The 19,813-nt window shown below is 29.0% G+C and overlaps 1 protein-coding gene across 1 annotated transcript in view; it reads left to right on the forward strand.

The window, feature by feature from the left end:
- LOC136074062 (uncharacterized) overlaps window positions 1–19,813 on the forward strand; it is a 77,737-nt gene that overhangs the window by 12,451 nt on the left and 45,473 nt on the right. The window contains exon 3 of the mRNA XM_065786361.1: window positions 1,087–1,347. Within this exon, the coding sequence (XP_065642433.1) occupies window positions 1,087–1,347 (261 nt within the window). The remainder of the gene's footprint in view (window positions 1–1,086; window positions 1,348–19,813) is intronic.

Consider the following 19,813-nt stretch of genomic DNA (forward strand, 5'->3'; position numbering starts at 1 on the left):
ATGTATGTATGTATGTATGTATGTATGTAATAGTTCATTTAATACTGGTAGATTACTTGTTATACCAGTAATCTGATACCGAATTACTGGTATAACCAGGCTTTTTTAAGTGGTATTGAGCCAACACAATACCAGTATTTCCGTATTGTATTGGCTCAACTAATATAATGAAAAAATATATGTACAGGGCTTGTTTTGGATCACTTTCTTAACGTAAAACACAAAATGGAATATTTAAAACTACTAGACACAAATAACAACTCTTAATCAGCTTGTAATGAGAATATAAAATCACACTTGCTCATAAGTTTAGGAAGGAGGAAATGATTAGTTGTTTGATTGATTTTTTATAAAAGTTTATTGAGAAATGTTTTTAGTTAAAGATAAAACTTGTTTAATTTAAAAGTAAAACTCTTTCATTCTTCTATTAACAAAGCAGGTTATAAACAGTTTTGCGAATGATTTTATATTTTTATTTGATTTTTTAAATTGAAGCAAATACTTATAGCAACATGCATAGTATTATGATTTTTTTAAAGAACAACTTTAAAAAATTTTTTTTTCATATTTCAGGCTATCTGAATATTTATATATATTTTGTACCATTTTATTTTGTGTGTGTTAAAGGGATCTCCAAGTGCTGAGACAAGTTGTGTTCATAACATTAAAAAATAAGTTTAAATTACTTTAATAAACTTTCCAAAATAAATTGTTGAATAAGATAATAACAAAACACTTCTTCCTTCAATTTTTAATGCCATTTTGTTTCTTGCGAAGGAAAGTTCCGGCTCTTTAACTATTTTTATTTTTTAATTGCATTCACTTAAGTTTGTTATTTTTTATATTGCTATAGATCTTGTTTTCAAAATTTTGAATCTTAACATTTTTAATAGATCATTGTTATTACCAAATATGACTAATAAATTAATCTGTTTATCAATTTTTTTAAATTCCTTATAAAATCATTTTTACCCAGAATTTCAATTTTCTTTTGTTTCTTGTTTTTATAAATTTATTTGCCTTTTTTTTTACACATTTAAAATTAAAATTTCTTATATTTAGTGTCTAGTAATGATTTTGTTTTAGATGAAATTTTTTCAAAATGTTGTGGTGAAGTAAGCTATAATATTGGAAGTGATTGGTTGCGATGGGGAAGACACCTAGGTCTAAGTGATTCAGATCTTGATAACATTGGATCTGATAACAAAATTTGTTTTGAGAAAGCTGATCATGTTTTAAAAAAATGGAAGCAAAAAAAAGGAAATCCTTCATTGGAGCAATTAAAAAAAGAGTTGATGGCTTTTGACCGTTTAGATATTGTTAGTAAAATTAGGACAAAATTTGGAGGTAACAATACTAAACAAGAATCATATTTTATTTTATTTTTTTCTATTTACTGATATATGTATGTTTGTATATATGTATATATATATATATATATATATATATATATATATATATATATATATATATATATATATATATATATATATATATATACATATATGTATACATATATATACATATATGTATATATATATATATATATATATTTATATATATTTATATAGATATTCATATATATATATATATATATATATATATATATATATATATACATATATGTATACATATATATACATATATGTATATATATATATATATATATTTATATATATATATATAGATATTCATATATATATATATATATATATATATAATATATATATATATATATATATATATATATATATACATATATGTATATATATGTATACATATATGTATATATATATATATATATATATATATATATATATATATATATATATATATATATATATATATATATATATATATATATATACAGGCTTGGACGGGAATGGCGTGCGATTACGCGCTTTGTTTGACCACACACATAAAAAAAAGTTTATATAATTTGACCACGGTTGCTTAGACATTTTTGACAATATGAAGTTAGGTTTTTTTAAAGCAGTTGAGAAATCCGTTAAAAAAATATTAACAAAACTAAATTAAAAGGAACATTAAATAAATATAAAAAAAAAAGAATATTAACAAAAAAGATAAAAAAAACTTTAACTAAACTAAAAAAAATCGAACTCGAGGCGATAGTTATTTTAAGTTACGTTTTTACGTTTCAAATAATTAACTTTTATCTTCTGTTATGTTTTATAAAAGTTTCAGAAACGCGTTTACAAATCACTTTTAACGACCATTTAATAAATAAACAAGAGTATTATATATATTATTTAATTATATACATATATATATATATATAAATATATATATATATATATATATATATATATATATATATAATATATATATATATATATATATATATATATATATATATATATATATATATATATATATATATATATATATATATATATATATATATATACCAAATATTTAATAACTAAATCTATTTTAAAGTCTTTTTAAAATAGTAATTTTCAATCGTTTCAAGCAATGATTAGTAAAAAAAAAAAACAATTAGAAATAGTTCTTACTAAGCAAATTCTTTCAATTATTACATTATTACAATGCAATGTTATAATTTCATAAACAAAAGAAATTAGGTTATTAAAGCGTTTCGCAGCGAGTGGAAGATTTGTACAGATTAAAAATTAAATATAAGTATTGAAGGTTTTAAAAATGGCATCGGCGGCAAAAATAATTAAATTTAATAAGCCAATATCAAAGAGCCTAAAAACATTTCTGTTGTGGGGAAAGAGGAATTTATCGGTTACACTGAAGAAAATGGATTAGTTATCAAAATATGGTGTAAGGTTTGCGCAAGAAACAAGTTTGCTATTTTAAGTGATCGTTCAGTTAGAGGAGTAATGGTTGGTTTTTTGCAGGCATTTATTGAGGGAACTAGTGTGGTAACAAAACATCAGGTAAGATTAAAATTAAAAGCTCATTTGAATTTGCAAATACAGTAAATAATTTCAACTAAGTTTTTACTTACTTTATTCACAAATATTTAGTACAATATTTTTCCCGCGATAATTTATAAATTTGTCTTTATATTAAGTTTTTAGTTTTTAAATTTTGATTTTTAAAATAAGTTGATCGTCATCTTGAAGCTCATATCCATAAACTGGCGCTGGAAATCGATAAGAGAAACCCAACTGAAGAAACTGGAATAGGCCACATTATAAATCCAGATAACCAGAACTGATTATATAATAAGCAAAACATTCGTGAAGCGTATTTTAAGATGATAAAAACAGCATACGAAATGGCTTTAAAACCAAGCATGCCCCATAGTCATTTTGAAGTACTTATCAAATGCCAAAGACTTAATGGTGTGCAACTTGTAGAAGGAAAAGGCCACAATCAAGCAGGTAATTCATTTTTTAAATTAATTTGATATTATTTAAGAAATTAACAAAGATCAAATTAATTTTTATTTATATTTAGCACGTCAATTTATCTCCTGCATTGCTAATGCCATTAAAGAAAAAATTGCTAAAATTGTTAAAGAGAAAAACTTTTTCTCCATACTTTCTGATGGCTCTCAAGCACGAAAAACAAAGGATGAGAAAGAGTTGGTTCTTGTTCGTGTTGAACGAGATGGCATACCTGCTTATCTTGTAGTATCTTTACTAGAGATGAACAGTTTGGGTGGTGTGAACGCTAATAACATTAAAAAGGCTATTGACAGCATTTTTAATGAATCAGGAAATATTCCTTTAACTGCAGATGCATATAAAAATAAACTTGTCAGCGCTACTTCTGACGGAGCTAGCGTTAACTTAGGCATGTATAATGGGGTCTTAACTCAAATAAAAAACAACAGAACATGGCTAGTTAAAATGCACTGCGTGAACCACCGTTTGGAACTGGCAATTAAAGATAGTGCAAGAAATATTGTTCAATATAGAGATTGTGATCAATTTTATACTACCATATTCCATTTATTTCGCAATTCTGGAAAATTAAAAAGTGAAGTTAAAAAAGCAGCAGAGGCACTAAATATTACATATTACACCTTGCCCAAAATATCAGGAACGCGCTTTGTTAGTCACAGAAGACAAGGATTGACAAGATTGGTACATAACTGGCCTGCAATTATTGCAGGCTTTGACAACGCACTTGTCAATCGCAATACCACAGCAGAAATGCGCGCTAAACTTTTCGGAATCTCCAAACGTTTGCATGACTACCGACTGTTATGCATGTTTTGCGGTTACTTAGATGTCTTAGAGAAATTGAGCCTGTTATCATTGGTTTTCGAAAAAAAAACGTTGATGGTGCACGAGGTAAAACCAGCCATAGATCTAACTACGGATTACTTGGTTGAATTAAGTAATGAAACAATAGACGATATACTTGATTCATATTTACTAAAATTTAGAATCAAGTACAAAGATGATACAACTACTCTTGTTTCTTCTTATTTCAAAGATGGCCATGAGTTAAAAAAAACAAATGCAGAATTTGTTGACATTGAGCTTTACGATATGACTAAAATTAACTTTGATAGTATTAATGCTGCTATAGAAGTTAGAAAAACTGCAGTCAACATCATTAAACCATTAATAGACGATAGATTTAGTTCGTTGTCAGACACGGTCTTTGAATCAATGAGTTGGTTGGATCCCCAATTTTGGACAGCAGACAATATGTACGGCGATGCTAGCATCTCTTTATTAATAAGGGAATTTAAAATTCCTTTAGAATACGCAGGTTTAAAAGTTGAAATGGTTTTCTCTAAATCGAATGCTTTTAAATTATTAATAAACACAGAGTATAAAGGAGTTACAACGGCGCTGCTATGGGAGAAAATTTTTGTTTATTATAGAAAAACTTTCCCAAACCTTCTTCTTCTTGTTGAACTAATAATGTGCATTTCTTGCTCAAACTCGTCTGTGGAACGGATTTTCAGTATACTAACCCTGATACTAAGTGATCGTCGTTTAAAAATGAGCAACCATACAATGGAAGACGCAATATTGATAGCCGGGAATGATCCAAATTTTACCGTAGAAGAACGAGATGATATTTTTAATAGTGCCCTCAATATATACCTAAATAAACGCAGGGGGGTTCGCCTTGAATCAATGGAGGGCACTGATGCTGCACTAGAAACAATCGATAGTTCCGACGAAAGCTCCATTGACGACGAATATAGCTCAACATCTGAATCGGACTATTAAAGTTATTGTATTTGTCTTCTCAATTCCGTTTTTTTTAATCCAACAAAATACACTTAAAAAAATCAGAGCTTTTACATTTATCATAAAATATACATGCATGTCGTCCATAAAGGCTGTCACAACAAATATTAATTATAAGTAAAAGATCATTAACTCTCTTCCGCGGATATTTTCATTCAAAAATAAAACACTATAATACTTTTAAAATCACTGCGCGAGAGTGCAAATAATTTCTAACTTCTACCTATTAGTTTAACTGAGCGTGACGTCTATTTTTGTCAACTTATTATACAATAAAAAAAAAATTCAAATAACATTCTTGGTTATTTTAAATACAAAGTGTCCACTTTTAAGAATCATTGCAAGTAACTAATCGATTTATTTAAAAATGTTTTATATATCGTATTTTATTATTATAGTTTAAAAAAATAGTAATAGTATTTAAAAATCTTCACGTACTATAAAAGTTTTTAAAAAGATCAACGATCAACTTGAAATACAATAAAAAGTTATTTCTAACGCTATTTTAAACAGTTTTTTATCGACTCATTTCTAAAACTTAAAAGCAACCGTGGTTATATTTTCAAAAATATATATAATATGCGTGGTCGCACGACATTCCCGTCGAAGCCTATATATATATATATATATATATATATATATATATATATATATATATATATATATATATATATATATATATATATATATATATATATATATATATATATATATATATATATATATATATATATATATATATATATATATATATATATATATGTATATATATATATATATATATATTAGGGATATGACTTTTTAATTTTTTTTCAAATAAAATGTTTCCTGTATCATAAATCAATGAACTTTTACCTAAAATCATGAAAAAAGGCCCAAATAGCTTTCTGCAACAAAAAAAGGTCACCCCCAAAATAAAAATTTGATTTACCATTTTTATACATTCATTTTTGACCGATGTTTTAATCTTAAGCTTAATTCTCAGCTTAATTCTATTTATTTCATTATTTTGTTATGAATTTATAAATATAACGCAACACGTTACCATGGCAACGAAACGGCCGTGTGCCGGCAAATACTTGGAATTGTTATGTGATGACGTCATTGTGTTACCACGGTGATATAGACGACTGTAACAGACTGTAGAAGATTATAGAACTTAGTAGAACATTCTGGAAGCTCTAAATAATTATATAAGCGAGCTGCTGTCAGAGCTCAGTGTTGATAATGTGAATAGCTCTATGAAGTACTCTGCGTGTAACTGAGCTAATAAGGAACTACTGTAGCGAACTAAAGACGCTGTAAGTGTACGAAGTATAAGTAGTTGTAGCATTATCGTTAGGATACGGACTGGATTATCGAACTGTTATCAACATTGACTGGATTATCGAACTATAATTGGATTACTATACAGTTAAAGTATTTTATTAATTAAACGACTTTATTAAACGGATATTTACGCTCAGCTATCCGTAAAGTCGTAACAATATTATATGATGTCTCACAAGAAAAGTCATACCACAGTAACAAAGAACAAGAAGACTTGGACTAAAAATTTGGTGAGATTTCAAGAGTCACACAGAAGAAGAGGAAGCGTGGCTGTAGAAGAACATTCACTCGATGAAAAATCCAGAATACCACTTCAATTGCAGATCGTAGGAAGATACCAGTTTCTCGGAGCATATGTTAAAGGAAGAAAAGAACGAATAGACCAAATTTCTAAGGAAATTACAAAATTGTGGGACAATAAACTGAATTTTCCACGTGTGTCTGATCAAGTGATAAGAGCAAAGCTTATGAAGGTGCTGAAGGTCTATGATGAATGTGTCAAGCGTGGAAAATATGATGTTCTCAATGCATTATTTGACATCACGAAAGTGAATGGCCAGTGGTTATCCTCGGAAGATAAACGTCTATACCACCTACAAAAAGAAAGTAAAGGACAGGTGGGGTACTCAACAGGACAAGTGGCAAGTAAAGAAACCATTCACCCTTCCAAGAGAAGGAAAGTCCAGTCTGGAACAGCAATACCTTCCACATCACAAGTCCTGTCTACCACAGACAGTGGTACTGAATCTGAAAACTGCAAAAGTAAGAGTGAAGATGATGAAGACGACGACGGTGATAAAGACGATGATGAGGACACTCAGAAAAAAACTAGAAAGCACTACAAAAGTAAATTTGCTGTAAGTATGGTTACATCAAGTGGAGTTTCCACAAAGAAAGCTGCTAAAATATGCAATGTATTATCACAACAAGGTATTGATATTCCAACTCCAAGTCAATCAGCAATTTACAAGTCCATATTCAAAGAGGCAGGTAAATTAAAAAAAGAAATGATACAACAACTTAAAATGGAACAGTGGTCCTTACACTTTGACGGCAAACGAATAGATGATAAGGAATATCAGGTAGTTGTAATTCAGAATGAAAGAACTGACGTGAAACTTGATGCACTGCGTTTAAAAGATGGCAAAGCTGAAACTGTTGCTGAAAAAATTGCCAAACTTATTGATGAATACAATTTGTGGAATTCAATTAAGATGATCATTACTGATACAACAAACGTCAATACTGGGAAGAGAAATGGAGTTGTTGTGAAGTTGCAACGTATGTTTAAATTAAAGGGTGTCACAATACCACAATTTATCGGTTGTCAGCATCACGTACTAGACAGGATTCTCCGTCTGGTGATGGACGAAGAACTTGGGGGTGATACCAAATCTCCAAACATTGAATACCCATTTGTGTCTGACCTGTTGAATAAGTATGATGAACTGAAGCATAAGTTTGTGAATGGAACTGTAGAAATTCTTGATAAATCAGGGTGGAGAGACGATATGAAGTTTTTGTACCATTTAACAAGAGTGTTTAGGTTCTATGAAGAACAAAGAAACTTCCCTCTGATTCACTTTCAGAACATTCCTAATATGAGCAATGCCAGATGGAACTCAAGAGCCATTCTCGCCATTCTGGCGTTCATTCTTATGCCTGAAGCGAGAAAGAATTTGGAGAAGGTTTGCAGGTTCATTTCATATGAGTGGGCAGAACATTGGTTTAGTAGTCAAAAGTACAATGACAATGACTTCAAGAATTTATCTGATGTATTGAAGCCTTACAAAAAGGCATTGCAGTCATTCAAAAATCACTGGAAGAAAGAGCCATCCGTCATCGACATACCACGAAGTAATCAGATAGCTGAACGTGCAATCAAGGTGATGCAAGACCTGTATGCTTCCTGCAGAAAGAAAGACAAACTGCAACTTCGATTCATTCTAAGTAATAAGCGCTAGACTCTTTATGAGACGTGAGCATCATGTGACCCATGTACTAAACACAGTAGGCCTATAGACACAGACAGTTATGTATATTGTTGTACTAGACGCTTTGATACTGTTAATTTTGTAATACTTGTATAATTATATATCACATAATGTTTTTTGTTATATCACAGTACATGTTGCATAAATAAATAAAATAACAACAGGAGTATGACTCTTACAACATCTTCAGCCTTTAATATTCATTTACTGTACAAAAGTGTACCTATTGAAAATTCGATTTTTTGGTTTTGGGGTGACCTTTTTTCAAAATATGTCAAAATGAAACATCTATTCGTTCTTTTTACATAAAAGTTCATTGAATTACGATACAGGCCTAGTAGGTTGCAAAAAAGTCATATCCCTAATATATATATATATATATATATATATATATATATATATATATATATATATAGGGCTTGTGATGAAGAAAATCGCCAAGCATGTTATATCACGCTCGTAAAATTATTATGCTGTCATTGAGCGCAATTATGCGTGCTCTAGGTCAGGGCTGCGAGAGTGATCTTGAAATTTGAAAAGTGTGGAAGACAGTGTTCATAAAAAGCTTTCTATTTGTTATGCGACTTTCATTCATCAATGTAGTATCTATAACAGCGCATTTATACTACTTTAACAATGTAGTTTTTTATACTTTCTAACTTCTTGTTTTTTATTTGCGCCAGATCGCTATTTTTTTAAATTGTGCCAGATCGCTATTTTTTTTAAAAAAAGCGCAACCAAACAAAAACGCAAGTGCCTAATAAGTTCTTATAATAGTATTTTCCAATATAATTCAACTTGTTTCTCCACGCAGCGGCCTTGTTTGTTAAGGTTTGTGTTTCGGAGTTATAAAGTTGAGAGAGGGTTATAACCACTATTAAGTAGCTTCCTCCTCTGTAGTGGCCTTTTCTGCCTTGAGGAGGTGAATAACAAAAAAAAAAATTATAATAATTAAAGAATATATTCATGGCTAAAATTTTTTGCTTTCATTGTTTTGATATGTATTTAAAACGCTGTTAACTTAATATTTACGATTAACAGTTTTTATATTTCTTGATATTTTTATAATAAATAATTTTTTTCGTAAATTAATTAATAATTATTAAATATATTTTTTTATAATTTCTTATTTAAACAAAGCTTTTTTTTATCGTCAAAAAATTTGTAGATTATAACACAAGAATAATTTGAAATTCTTCTTCAAATTTATTAGTTGTAAGTTAAGTAACAGATTTTCCCCTTAACTGTTTTCAGTGGTCTTTTCTCTTTTTCATTTTTGAAACTGAATGCTGCTAATTTGTGAGTCATATCTTCATCAGCACTGTCTATTTCATTGTCATCATCGAGAACTTGATTTGGAATTTATGATGCTGTTGTATAGTCATCTGGGTCATCATCAACCTGAAGTAAGCGTCTCTTATTCAAATAAATATCTTTTGCTTGCTTTTTTATGAGGATTATTTCATCTTTTGACCAGCTTTCATGGTTTCCTAATATCATAATGCTATCATTTAGCATATCGTGACTCATGGAAAAGCATTGATCTGATAATATGCTAGTAACTGTGCTAAACAATTGCTCCACGCTTGAGTTTGATCCTTTTATCGTTAAAATAATTGATATAATTTTTAATAAATCAGGAAACTGAGTTTTTAAACAAGAGTTTTGACCTCCAAATTTCTCTTGTCTGGCCGTTGCATACCATTGCTTCAAGATTTGTTTTTGCATGAATCAAAAAAAGTTTCTATTCTTGATTCATGCAAGAACAAATCTTGAAGATTTGTTCTTGCATGAATCGAGAATAGAAACTTTTTTTAGATTCTACTCTTTAATTAACTTTTTATTAAAATTTGAATGTTCTAATGGTGTTTTGAAATGCGTGGACAAAACATTATTTTGTCCACACCAAACTCTTTGTTGTCAGTTCAGTTCTGCGGATTGATAAACTGCATGGTGTGATAAATCTCAGACTCTTCCTTTATGCTAATAAACCTGCTGTTTAAAGTATTTATATGTCTGGGTATAACATTTCTGTTAATATTTCTGACTGAGCATAATGCTAGTTCTACATCAACCGAAGTCATATCTAAATTTACTATTGTATATTTCCTACTACTAGGATGTTTTCGTTTGTCCCCAGCTTTATTAAACTGACCAGACAGTGTTTCAGGTAAGTTATGTTTGCCATCAATAACCATGTAACGTGATACATAGCAATCTAAAAGTTCTAAATCCGTATCAATTTCTTCAAGCTTCAGTTCCAGTTCTAAATTTGTCCGGTTGATTGTAGCTAGAATATCATGTGGCAACAGTTCATTTGCTTCAAACACTTTCGATGCTGGCACAATGAGCTCTAGCAAATTATGATATACGGCAACAGTGCAAATAAATTATGATTTAAATTTCTTTAGGAACCCTTGAACAGGAAAAAACTACAAGAGCGAAGCTCTTGTAGTTTATTTATGTAGTTCTCCTAGGTCACTATAAAAGCTGGCCATGACTCCAATAAATTCTTAAAAGCTCTTAAATGATACCTGACAATTCTCGTTCGTGTTAGTTTTGGTAGACTGTAATGCATAATACCTAAAATATCTACTTTAATTTAATATTGACAAATTAAATGGTGTGCATTTATCTAAGAAAACAAAAAGCAACCAGATAAACTAAGAAAGGTAATTTTGGAATGTGTTTTTACACTAAAGTGAGAAACTAAAATAAATTACGATAAATTACGATAAATTACGATTTAACTAAAGCTGCAGATGCAATTATTACTTCTTGTTTTGTTTTTCCAGAATTTCGAAGCAGATAGAAATTTGTATTGTAAAATTGGTCTACTTTCCTAAATTTGCAGATCTCAAAAAGCTTTTTTAACTGCCAGTTCGACTCTATGGTTGACACAATGAACTGGAAGTAGCCATTCTCTATCTGCCTTAATTTGTGTATGATACCACAATGTTTTCCAAGGTTTATACATGCCCTGTCTGACGTTATACTGACTAATTTCTTTTTATAATTGTTGGGATCTTGTTTAAATTCCCCGATTTCAAAAATGTTATTGATTCCCTTGACAATGGAGTCTGCATCTACTCTGCCAAACCTTTCCATATCAAGTAGATTAAGAATCATATAAAAAGAAGAACCGCCTCATTCGATTCTTGCCAAAACTAACTCTTTTTCTTTCTTGGTTTTTGGAAATGAGGGTACCATCACACAGAATTGAGAAGTATTGAGTATCTTTTAGGATATTGGCACATTTTTCACGCACAGCCGTCACAATACATTTTACGTATTTATGTCCACTAGCACAAGGTGATACTCCTAAGTGCTTAATACACAGAAGTTGGTGTTTAATAGTTTTACTTGTTATAAACAAAGAAACTGTATCTTAAATCTCAAAAAATTTTAGTTATTTTTTTCTAATTTTTGAGACAGATTTAGATCCTAAAAGTTAAAAAGTAAAAATTCACTTATAGGAGAAATTCTCACTCATGTTACTGTTAGAACTACCTCCCCATTCCTCCCTCTTTCCTTTCCCATTCCCTTTACTCCCCTCTCCTCCTCTGATCTGGATAAAAGTTCTCGTCCTTTTATTCCCACCCCACATTGTATTAAGCACTTAAGAGTAAGTTGAAAGTAATGACACTGGAGCAGCTTTGACAAATGTTCAAATGTTCAAAAAATTATCAAAATGTTCCTTTAGTTTTTGCTGACTTTGTTTTCTTGTTGATTTTATAAAATCCAATCCTAAATTTTAGAAATTTATTAAAATTTTACCTGTAATAAGTTGAATTAAAAAAAAGCAGATGTATAGAATCAATTTTTTTTTTAAGTTTTCTTAAATAATTTATTTTAAAGTTATCAAAATAAAATTGATTTTGTTCTTTTCTAAAACATAAATAAAAACCATTGTCAAATGAACATCATTATTATATACATTTTAATGAGTAAATTTCAAAATTTTATTTATATATACTAAACAAGTTTTGTCTTTTTAAATTAATTTTAATAAACAGTTTTATTGACTAGTGGCCAACTATTGTTTGAGACAATTATTGGTAAACAAATATCAATATTTAATTAAGTTATTTACCATCACTTTCTGCATTTTACTATTTTATAACTTTCTACATTATATGTGCCACTACATGTTTATATGATAAAGCATTTATTATTTAATTTTGTTTGGCACTTAAAACATAATCTTCCTCAAAAAAATATGGTCAAATGTATTTAAATTTATTACTTATAAAACAATTCTAATCAATTCTGGTTGTTTGCAGCCTTGTTTGATGCAATGATGTTAAAAAAAATTAAAGTGTAGCTTTTGGAATCTTTGCAAATCAAAGGATAGTATTTATCAATACTGAGATCAGATGAAAGTACAGTTGAGTTTAAGTTAGGTTTACAATGATTAAGCAAGTCTGGTAAATTTGGCATGAGATAAGATTTAACTGATGGAAGGTTGCTTCATAGACCACATAGTTTTTTGAAAGGTTAAAATTGAGCCAGTTAGCTGGTAGAAATGATTTTTTATGTTTAATATTTTAGGTTACTTTAGGTATGATTTAAGTTTAAAAATAACTTGTTTTATTCGTAGATAGATCCTGGCATCCAAAGCAATGAGCTATGCAATTGTCTAAGTCCTGCTAGTTAACCTGAAGTTTTAACTTAGGACTTCTTGTGTGGCACATCAAAATTAACAGGGACATATTCTATGCGCAACATTAAACTGTTAATACTCTGATATTTTACACCTGTTGGTAGATTCAGCCTCTCTATATGTATCTTTATGAATAAATTAAAAATTCATAATTAAAGAAAGATATGATTACTTGAAAAAAATAAAATAATTTTTATAAAACAGATTAAAAATTTGACTAAAACATGTTTATTGTAAATAATACTTCCTTTGTCAGAAGTAAAATGATAAAATGGAAAATTTAAAAATTTTCTACTAACCCTGACCATATTGCTGCTCAATCCAAACTCTCTGTTGATATAATATTAGTTTTTATTATCTTGTTCCAAAATCAATGTATGTACTGAATCCTTTGGGCTCCAAATTTTTTAAAGATTTTTTTGTAGTGGCTACCCTGACTTCTAAAGTGTTAACACAATAAAATAAAATAAAATGATCTTAATTGAATTCACCAAGTACGTTTTAATTCCTAGATGTAGCAGTATCACAATCTATATAGTAATAATAAATAGCTCTTTATTTTGGTAGCTAACAACAACAAATCCCATCTGTTATGAATGTTTTTTTATTGTTAAACATTTACGACTTATCTACAATCCTTGTCCACAATATTGTGATCACTTATAGTTTTTGTGTATTTTTAACTTCAAGGGTATACCAAAAATATTGCAATTGTACTTTTGGTATATAAAAAGTATACCAAAAGTACAATTGCAATATTAGTTATATTTTATTGATAAAACGTGTTTCCTTAATAATAAAATAATATTTCAAAATCAATATACACACATTTTAACAAACATTTACTCTTTTTGATTGCAAGTCATAAAAAAATAATATTTTGTCATTCCTCCTTTTAACAAAATGACTTTTGCAATTCGGTCTGGATTTCAATGCAGTTTATTGCTGCTGTCTTAATTTTTTCATTGTGGTGCCAATGATAGAGTAATTTTTCAATCAAATTACTTTTGTTTGTTGAAACCTTGGAAGAGATTTCCTTTTTGATAATGTTCCACAAATTCTCAATCGGATTTGGGTTAGGAGAGTTCCCTGGCCAATCTAAAACAGGGATATTTTTTGTTTTAAGAAAGTTTGTGATCCTTTTAGCTTTATGGCATGGAATACTATCATACATAAACAAATGTATTGTTGTTTGGAAACCATTCTTGTATTTGGGGGATAAGTTGGCTCTCCATAACCTCTTGATACTGTGTTTGGTTCATCATCCCATTGACAATATAAAGTCTTCCTGTGCCTTTATTACTGATAACTGACCACACGATAACTTGAGTTGGATGTTTAACAGTTTGTACAATGCAATCTAGGTGATATTTTTCGTTTGGTCTTACTCAATGTTTTTAAATCAGAATGTCTTACTAAATCTTCATCTCAGTGTCTTAATTATTCTAAATCAAGTTTAAATAGAAAATAACCTATGACAGGTTGGACAGATTATGTAAAAGGCTGATAAAGATGCATTCTGCTTATGGTGTAGCTATAATAAACTAAAATTTGGCCCGATCTTCAGTCTTTTTAAAAATTCAAGAGCTTTTTATAAATATGCCATTCATTTCTGCAAAAAAAAAAGGTACTTTAAAAGCAGAAAAGCTGGCGAGCAGTTTAGCAAATAAGAACTATACCAGTTTCTGGTCTATCGTGACTTCTATTTGCAGCGATAAATGTAGTTATCCACCTTCTATTAACTCTGCCTCAGGTCCTGATAATGTATGACACATGTGGTATAATAACTATTCCACCCTGTTCAACTCAGTGAATCCAACATGCAATTTAAATTACAACTTTATACTTAAACACTGTAATCTTCTTAAAAATGATGCCTATCTTGTCCCTCCTGATGAAGTCCAATCTATCATAAATTGTATGTCCTGTGGAAAAGCAGCTGACCAATTTGGACTTCAGTTAGAGCATTATCTCTATGCTAGCCCAAATTACTTTAATATTTGTCTTTGTGTTTTTCTTTTATGCTTTGCCATGGATTTATGCCTATTGGTGCTTCACACACTGTTATTTCTCCTGTGGTTAAAGATAAGAATGGTTACATCTCCGATTCTGCTAATTATTGTCCAATTGCTTTGGTGACAATATTCTCCAAGATTTTGGAACATATTTTTGTCTCTTCACTGGGACTCCCAACCAATTTGGATTTAAGAAAAGCCATTGCATTTTTATGCCAGTTCTTATTTTAAGTTTTTTAAAATTTTTACCTATCACATGGCTCAAATATGCATGTGACATTTATTGACATTAGTAAAGCCTATGATAGAGTTCCCTTTGATACACTATTTACAAAACTATCTAAAATTATCTCTGGTGTAACTTTACGCTTACTCATTGTCTGGTATGTTGGTCAAACAGCTCAGATCCTTTGGGGTGGAATATTATCCAAAACATTTAATATCAGTAATGGAGTGCGACAAGGAGGTGTACTGTCTCATCTTCTATTTAATATATATATTAACGATCTTAGTTTTAGTTAAATATTAAAGCAAACGGTTGTGGATTGGCTGTTCAGTGGAATACTTAAACCTAATATGCTACTTAAAATTGATAAACTCGATAGATTTTTTCATTTAAAACAACTAAAAAAGAAACATACACAAAAACAAACATGAAAACATACACATAAACACACATACATACATGCATACATACATACATACATACATACATACATACATACATACATACATATATACATACATACATACATACATACATACATACATACATACATACATACATACATACATACACACATACATACATACATACATACATACATACATACATACATACATACATACATACATACATACATACATACATACATACATACATACATACATACATACATGCATGCATGCATGCATACATACATACATACATACATACATACATACATACATACATACATACATACATACATACAAACATACATAAATACATACATACATACATTCCTACATACATACATACATACATATATGCACACATACATGGGCATTTCCATTCCATTGAGTCAAAAAAAGTGAAATTTGAAAACAAATATTTTTTTGATTTGGAAGATGGAAATCAAAAGAAGACAAGTTTTTTTTCACGTTCTTATTATACAAACTTTGCAATAAATAAAAAATTTTTTTTAAACAAAAGACGAAAGTCCTTATTACATGTGATTATGATGTTTAAAGTTGATTTCATGGCCCAGATTTCTTGTTTTTTAAAAGTAATGATGGCTTTTAATATTTTATTATTATAAATTGCAATTAAGTATCTTGAAAGTATCTTAAATTTTATGCCAAAGTAAACCATGTTTCGAATTTCCATGCCTGACTTAAAAGATCTAATTATTTGAAAAAAGAAGTCTTAAAAAGTTTCAATGAAACTGATTTTTTTTAATTTTGCATGTTTTAGGTTACTGAATTGAATTGCAAAAGTATTTTTTTTTTCTATGACATTTTAGTATTGTTTTTTTGCATCACGCACAGACATATCACACATGGACATATATTTATACGTGCATGGTATTTAGTTTCTTTAACTTTATTACAATCCCAGTGGGTATGGATTGTCCAGGTGACGTCCCTCGGATGTCTTAGGAACATCTGGAAATCCAAGAGACATCTTACAGGTGACCTCCGAAAGACACGTGCCCAATGGGTTTGAATCGCATATTTGCTAATTATTATGAGTATAATTTAGTTAAATTGAAAATAGTTGCTTAAATGAATTTAGAATTAAAATGAACAAAGTTAAGCATTCAATAGTTCAGAAAAAATGTAGAAAGAAACATCCAGAATATTGGATTGCTGAAACTAATCAAATAAAAAATAAAAGAGCTAACATGAGCGACAAGGAAAAGAATGAAGTTTGTTGAAAAGATTGCGAAAGAAAGAAGTGAAAGGTGAACCAATCTACATCTGATATTGGTACTTTTTATCTTCGCAGAGATTTGGAAAGGCACCTTAAAAAATTAATTCAGCATTACCTGCTGGTTAAAACAAAAGAAAATCCTTTTGAAAGAAGTTTGTAAATGCAAAAATATACTACTTTCTGATATTTCAGAATCAGGCCCTGACTATGCTGGTTTGGACAATGTTCTTGATTTTTATTTGCAAGAAGATATCAGTAAAATGATTCCAGGATGCAAAAATGTTACTATTAATAAGAAAACAAAAGAGAAGGTATGACACATTGTTTATATGTAGGAATCGCATTTTATTTAATAAAGTCTTCATTTTTTGTAAACAATTTTTGTTTTCTTTTAGAAACATATTTGTCACATGCTGATGACCATAGGTGAAGCATATTCACTTTTAAAAGTGAGCATATTAATTTAAAATTAGGGGGATGTTTTATGGGCTGCAGCCATTCTATGTCAAGCTAGTAAACGATTTTCCACACTATATTTGCCTTTGCATATACCATGAAAATTTTAGCATCAATAGGGTTCATTTATTAATTTTTTTTTTTTCTCTTTTTTCTGTTCCATGCGTGACTAATTTATTCTGTAATAAAGCGACCCTAGCTACCATACTTTGTATAGGTAATATATACATTGATGTCATTTTAATAAAAGCAAGATGGAGATTACAAATTGCATTATTTTCAAAATAATGCAACAGATGCAATGTTCTGTGCATTATTTTTTGGAAATGCCCACATACATACATACATACATACATACATACATACATACATACATACATACATACATACATACATACAGACAGACATACAGACATACATGCATACATATATAAATACATACATACATACATGCGTGCATACATACATGCATACATACATACATACATACATACATACATACATACATACATACATACATACATACATACATACATACATACATACATACATACATACATACATACATACATATATACATACAGACAGACATACATACATACATACATACATACATACATACATACATACATACATACATACATACATACATACATACATACATACATACATACATACATACATACATACATAAATACATACATACATACATACATACATACATACATACATACATACATACATACATACATACATACATACATACATACATACATACATACATGCATACATGCATACATACATACATACATACATACATACATACATACATACAGACATACAGACACAACCCTCGGAATTAGGAAAAATGAGGTCGGCAATAATTTGCCGACCTCAATCTTTTTGAGGTCGGCATCAGGTCGGCAAAAATTATTTAATTCAAAGGTCTAACCATAAAGCATAGAAAACAAGGTCGGCAATTTTGACGATCTCAAATACTTTTAGGTCGGCAGTTAGGTCGGAATTGCCGAATCCCGACCCTAATTTCGAGGATTGCAGACATACATACATACATACATACATACATACATATATACATACATACATACATGCATACATACATACATGCATACATACATACATACATACATACATACATACATACATACATACATACATACATACATACATACATACATACATACATACATACATACATACACACATGCATACAAACATACATCAAATGAAAAACTATTTTCTATATTACACATACATAACAAATAATAAGATAAAAATACTTAGTGGAAGTACACTGGGTGTAATTAAGAACAAAGTTGTCAATATGGTTAAAAAATATGGTATAAAACAATCCTTCATCTTATCAGGGCCATGTCAGATTGTGTGAGCTTGTTTCAAAGAAGTTTGTAACTTTCCTAAATAAAAATAAACAGTAAAATTGTAAAGAGATTTTGATTAATGAGAATAAATTAAAATATAATTTATTGAACATATTGAAAAATTCTAAGTAGAGAATAACTGATGTTGTAATCTTGTCTTCTTATTTATTATGAAAAGAGTTCAATATTGGTTTTTATTTAATATTTGTTTCCATATTTGTATATCAAATTATTACAACTAGTTTAAATATAAAACTATGTGTAGTTTCATGTCGAAACTCCAACTGTCATTAAGTTCAGCGCAATGGCTAATATAGTTTTTTTTAAACTATGATCTTTTGAACCTTTAGGAATTTTAAGCCAGTTGAGAATTTTGCATTATATGTTGTGTCATCAGGCTGGCTAACACCCTGGTCCTATCTTGTAGAAAGTGAAATCAAAAAAATCCTTTCATGAATACTTATACAGTCAGAGTAATAAGTTTCTGAACAAAACATTTTATTGTGAAAAATAAACTTTGTTCGGATATTTCAGAAAAAATAAAGATTTTTATAAACAATTTTTTAATTATTTTGAAAGCAAATTAAATCATGATTTTAAAAAGCAAATAAAAATAAATTGTTAATTAACTTATGAGGTTAAATTTAACAACTCCTTAAAGAGTGTTAAAACCTCAACGAAAGATAATTATCCAAACATGTTGTTTTGTAAACAAAGTTTTGAATGTGAATATTAAAAAATGTTTTTTAATCAAAATTTTTTGAAATATTGTTGTTTAATAACAAGTAACTTTTAATAATAGACTGATATTTTTCAAATTCATTTGAT

The sequence above is a fragment of the Hydra vulgaris genome, chromosome 01, assembly GCF_038396675.1.
Source record: "Hydra vulgaris chromosome 01, alternate assembly HydraT2T_AEP".
Taxonomy (NCBI): domain Eukaryota; kingdom Metazoa; phylum Cnidaria; class Hydrozoa; order Anthoathecata; family Hydridae; genus Hydra; species Hydra vulgaris.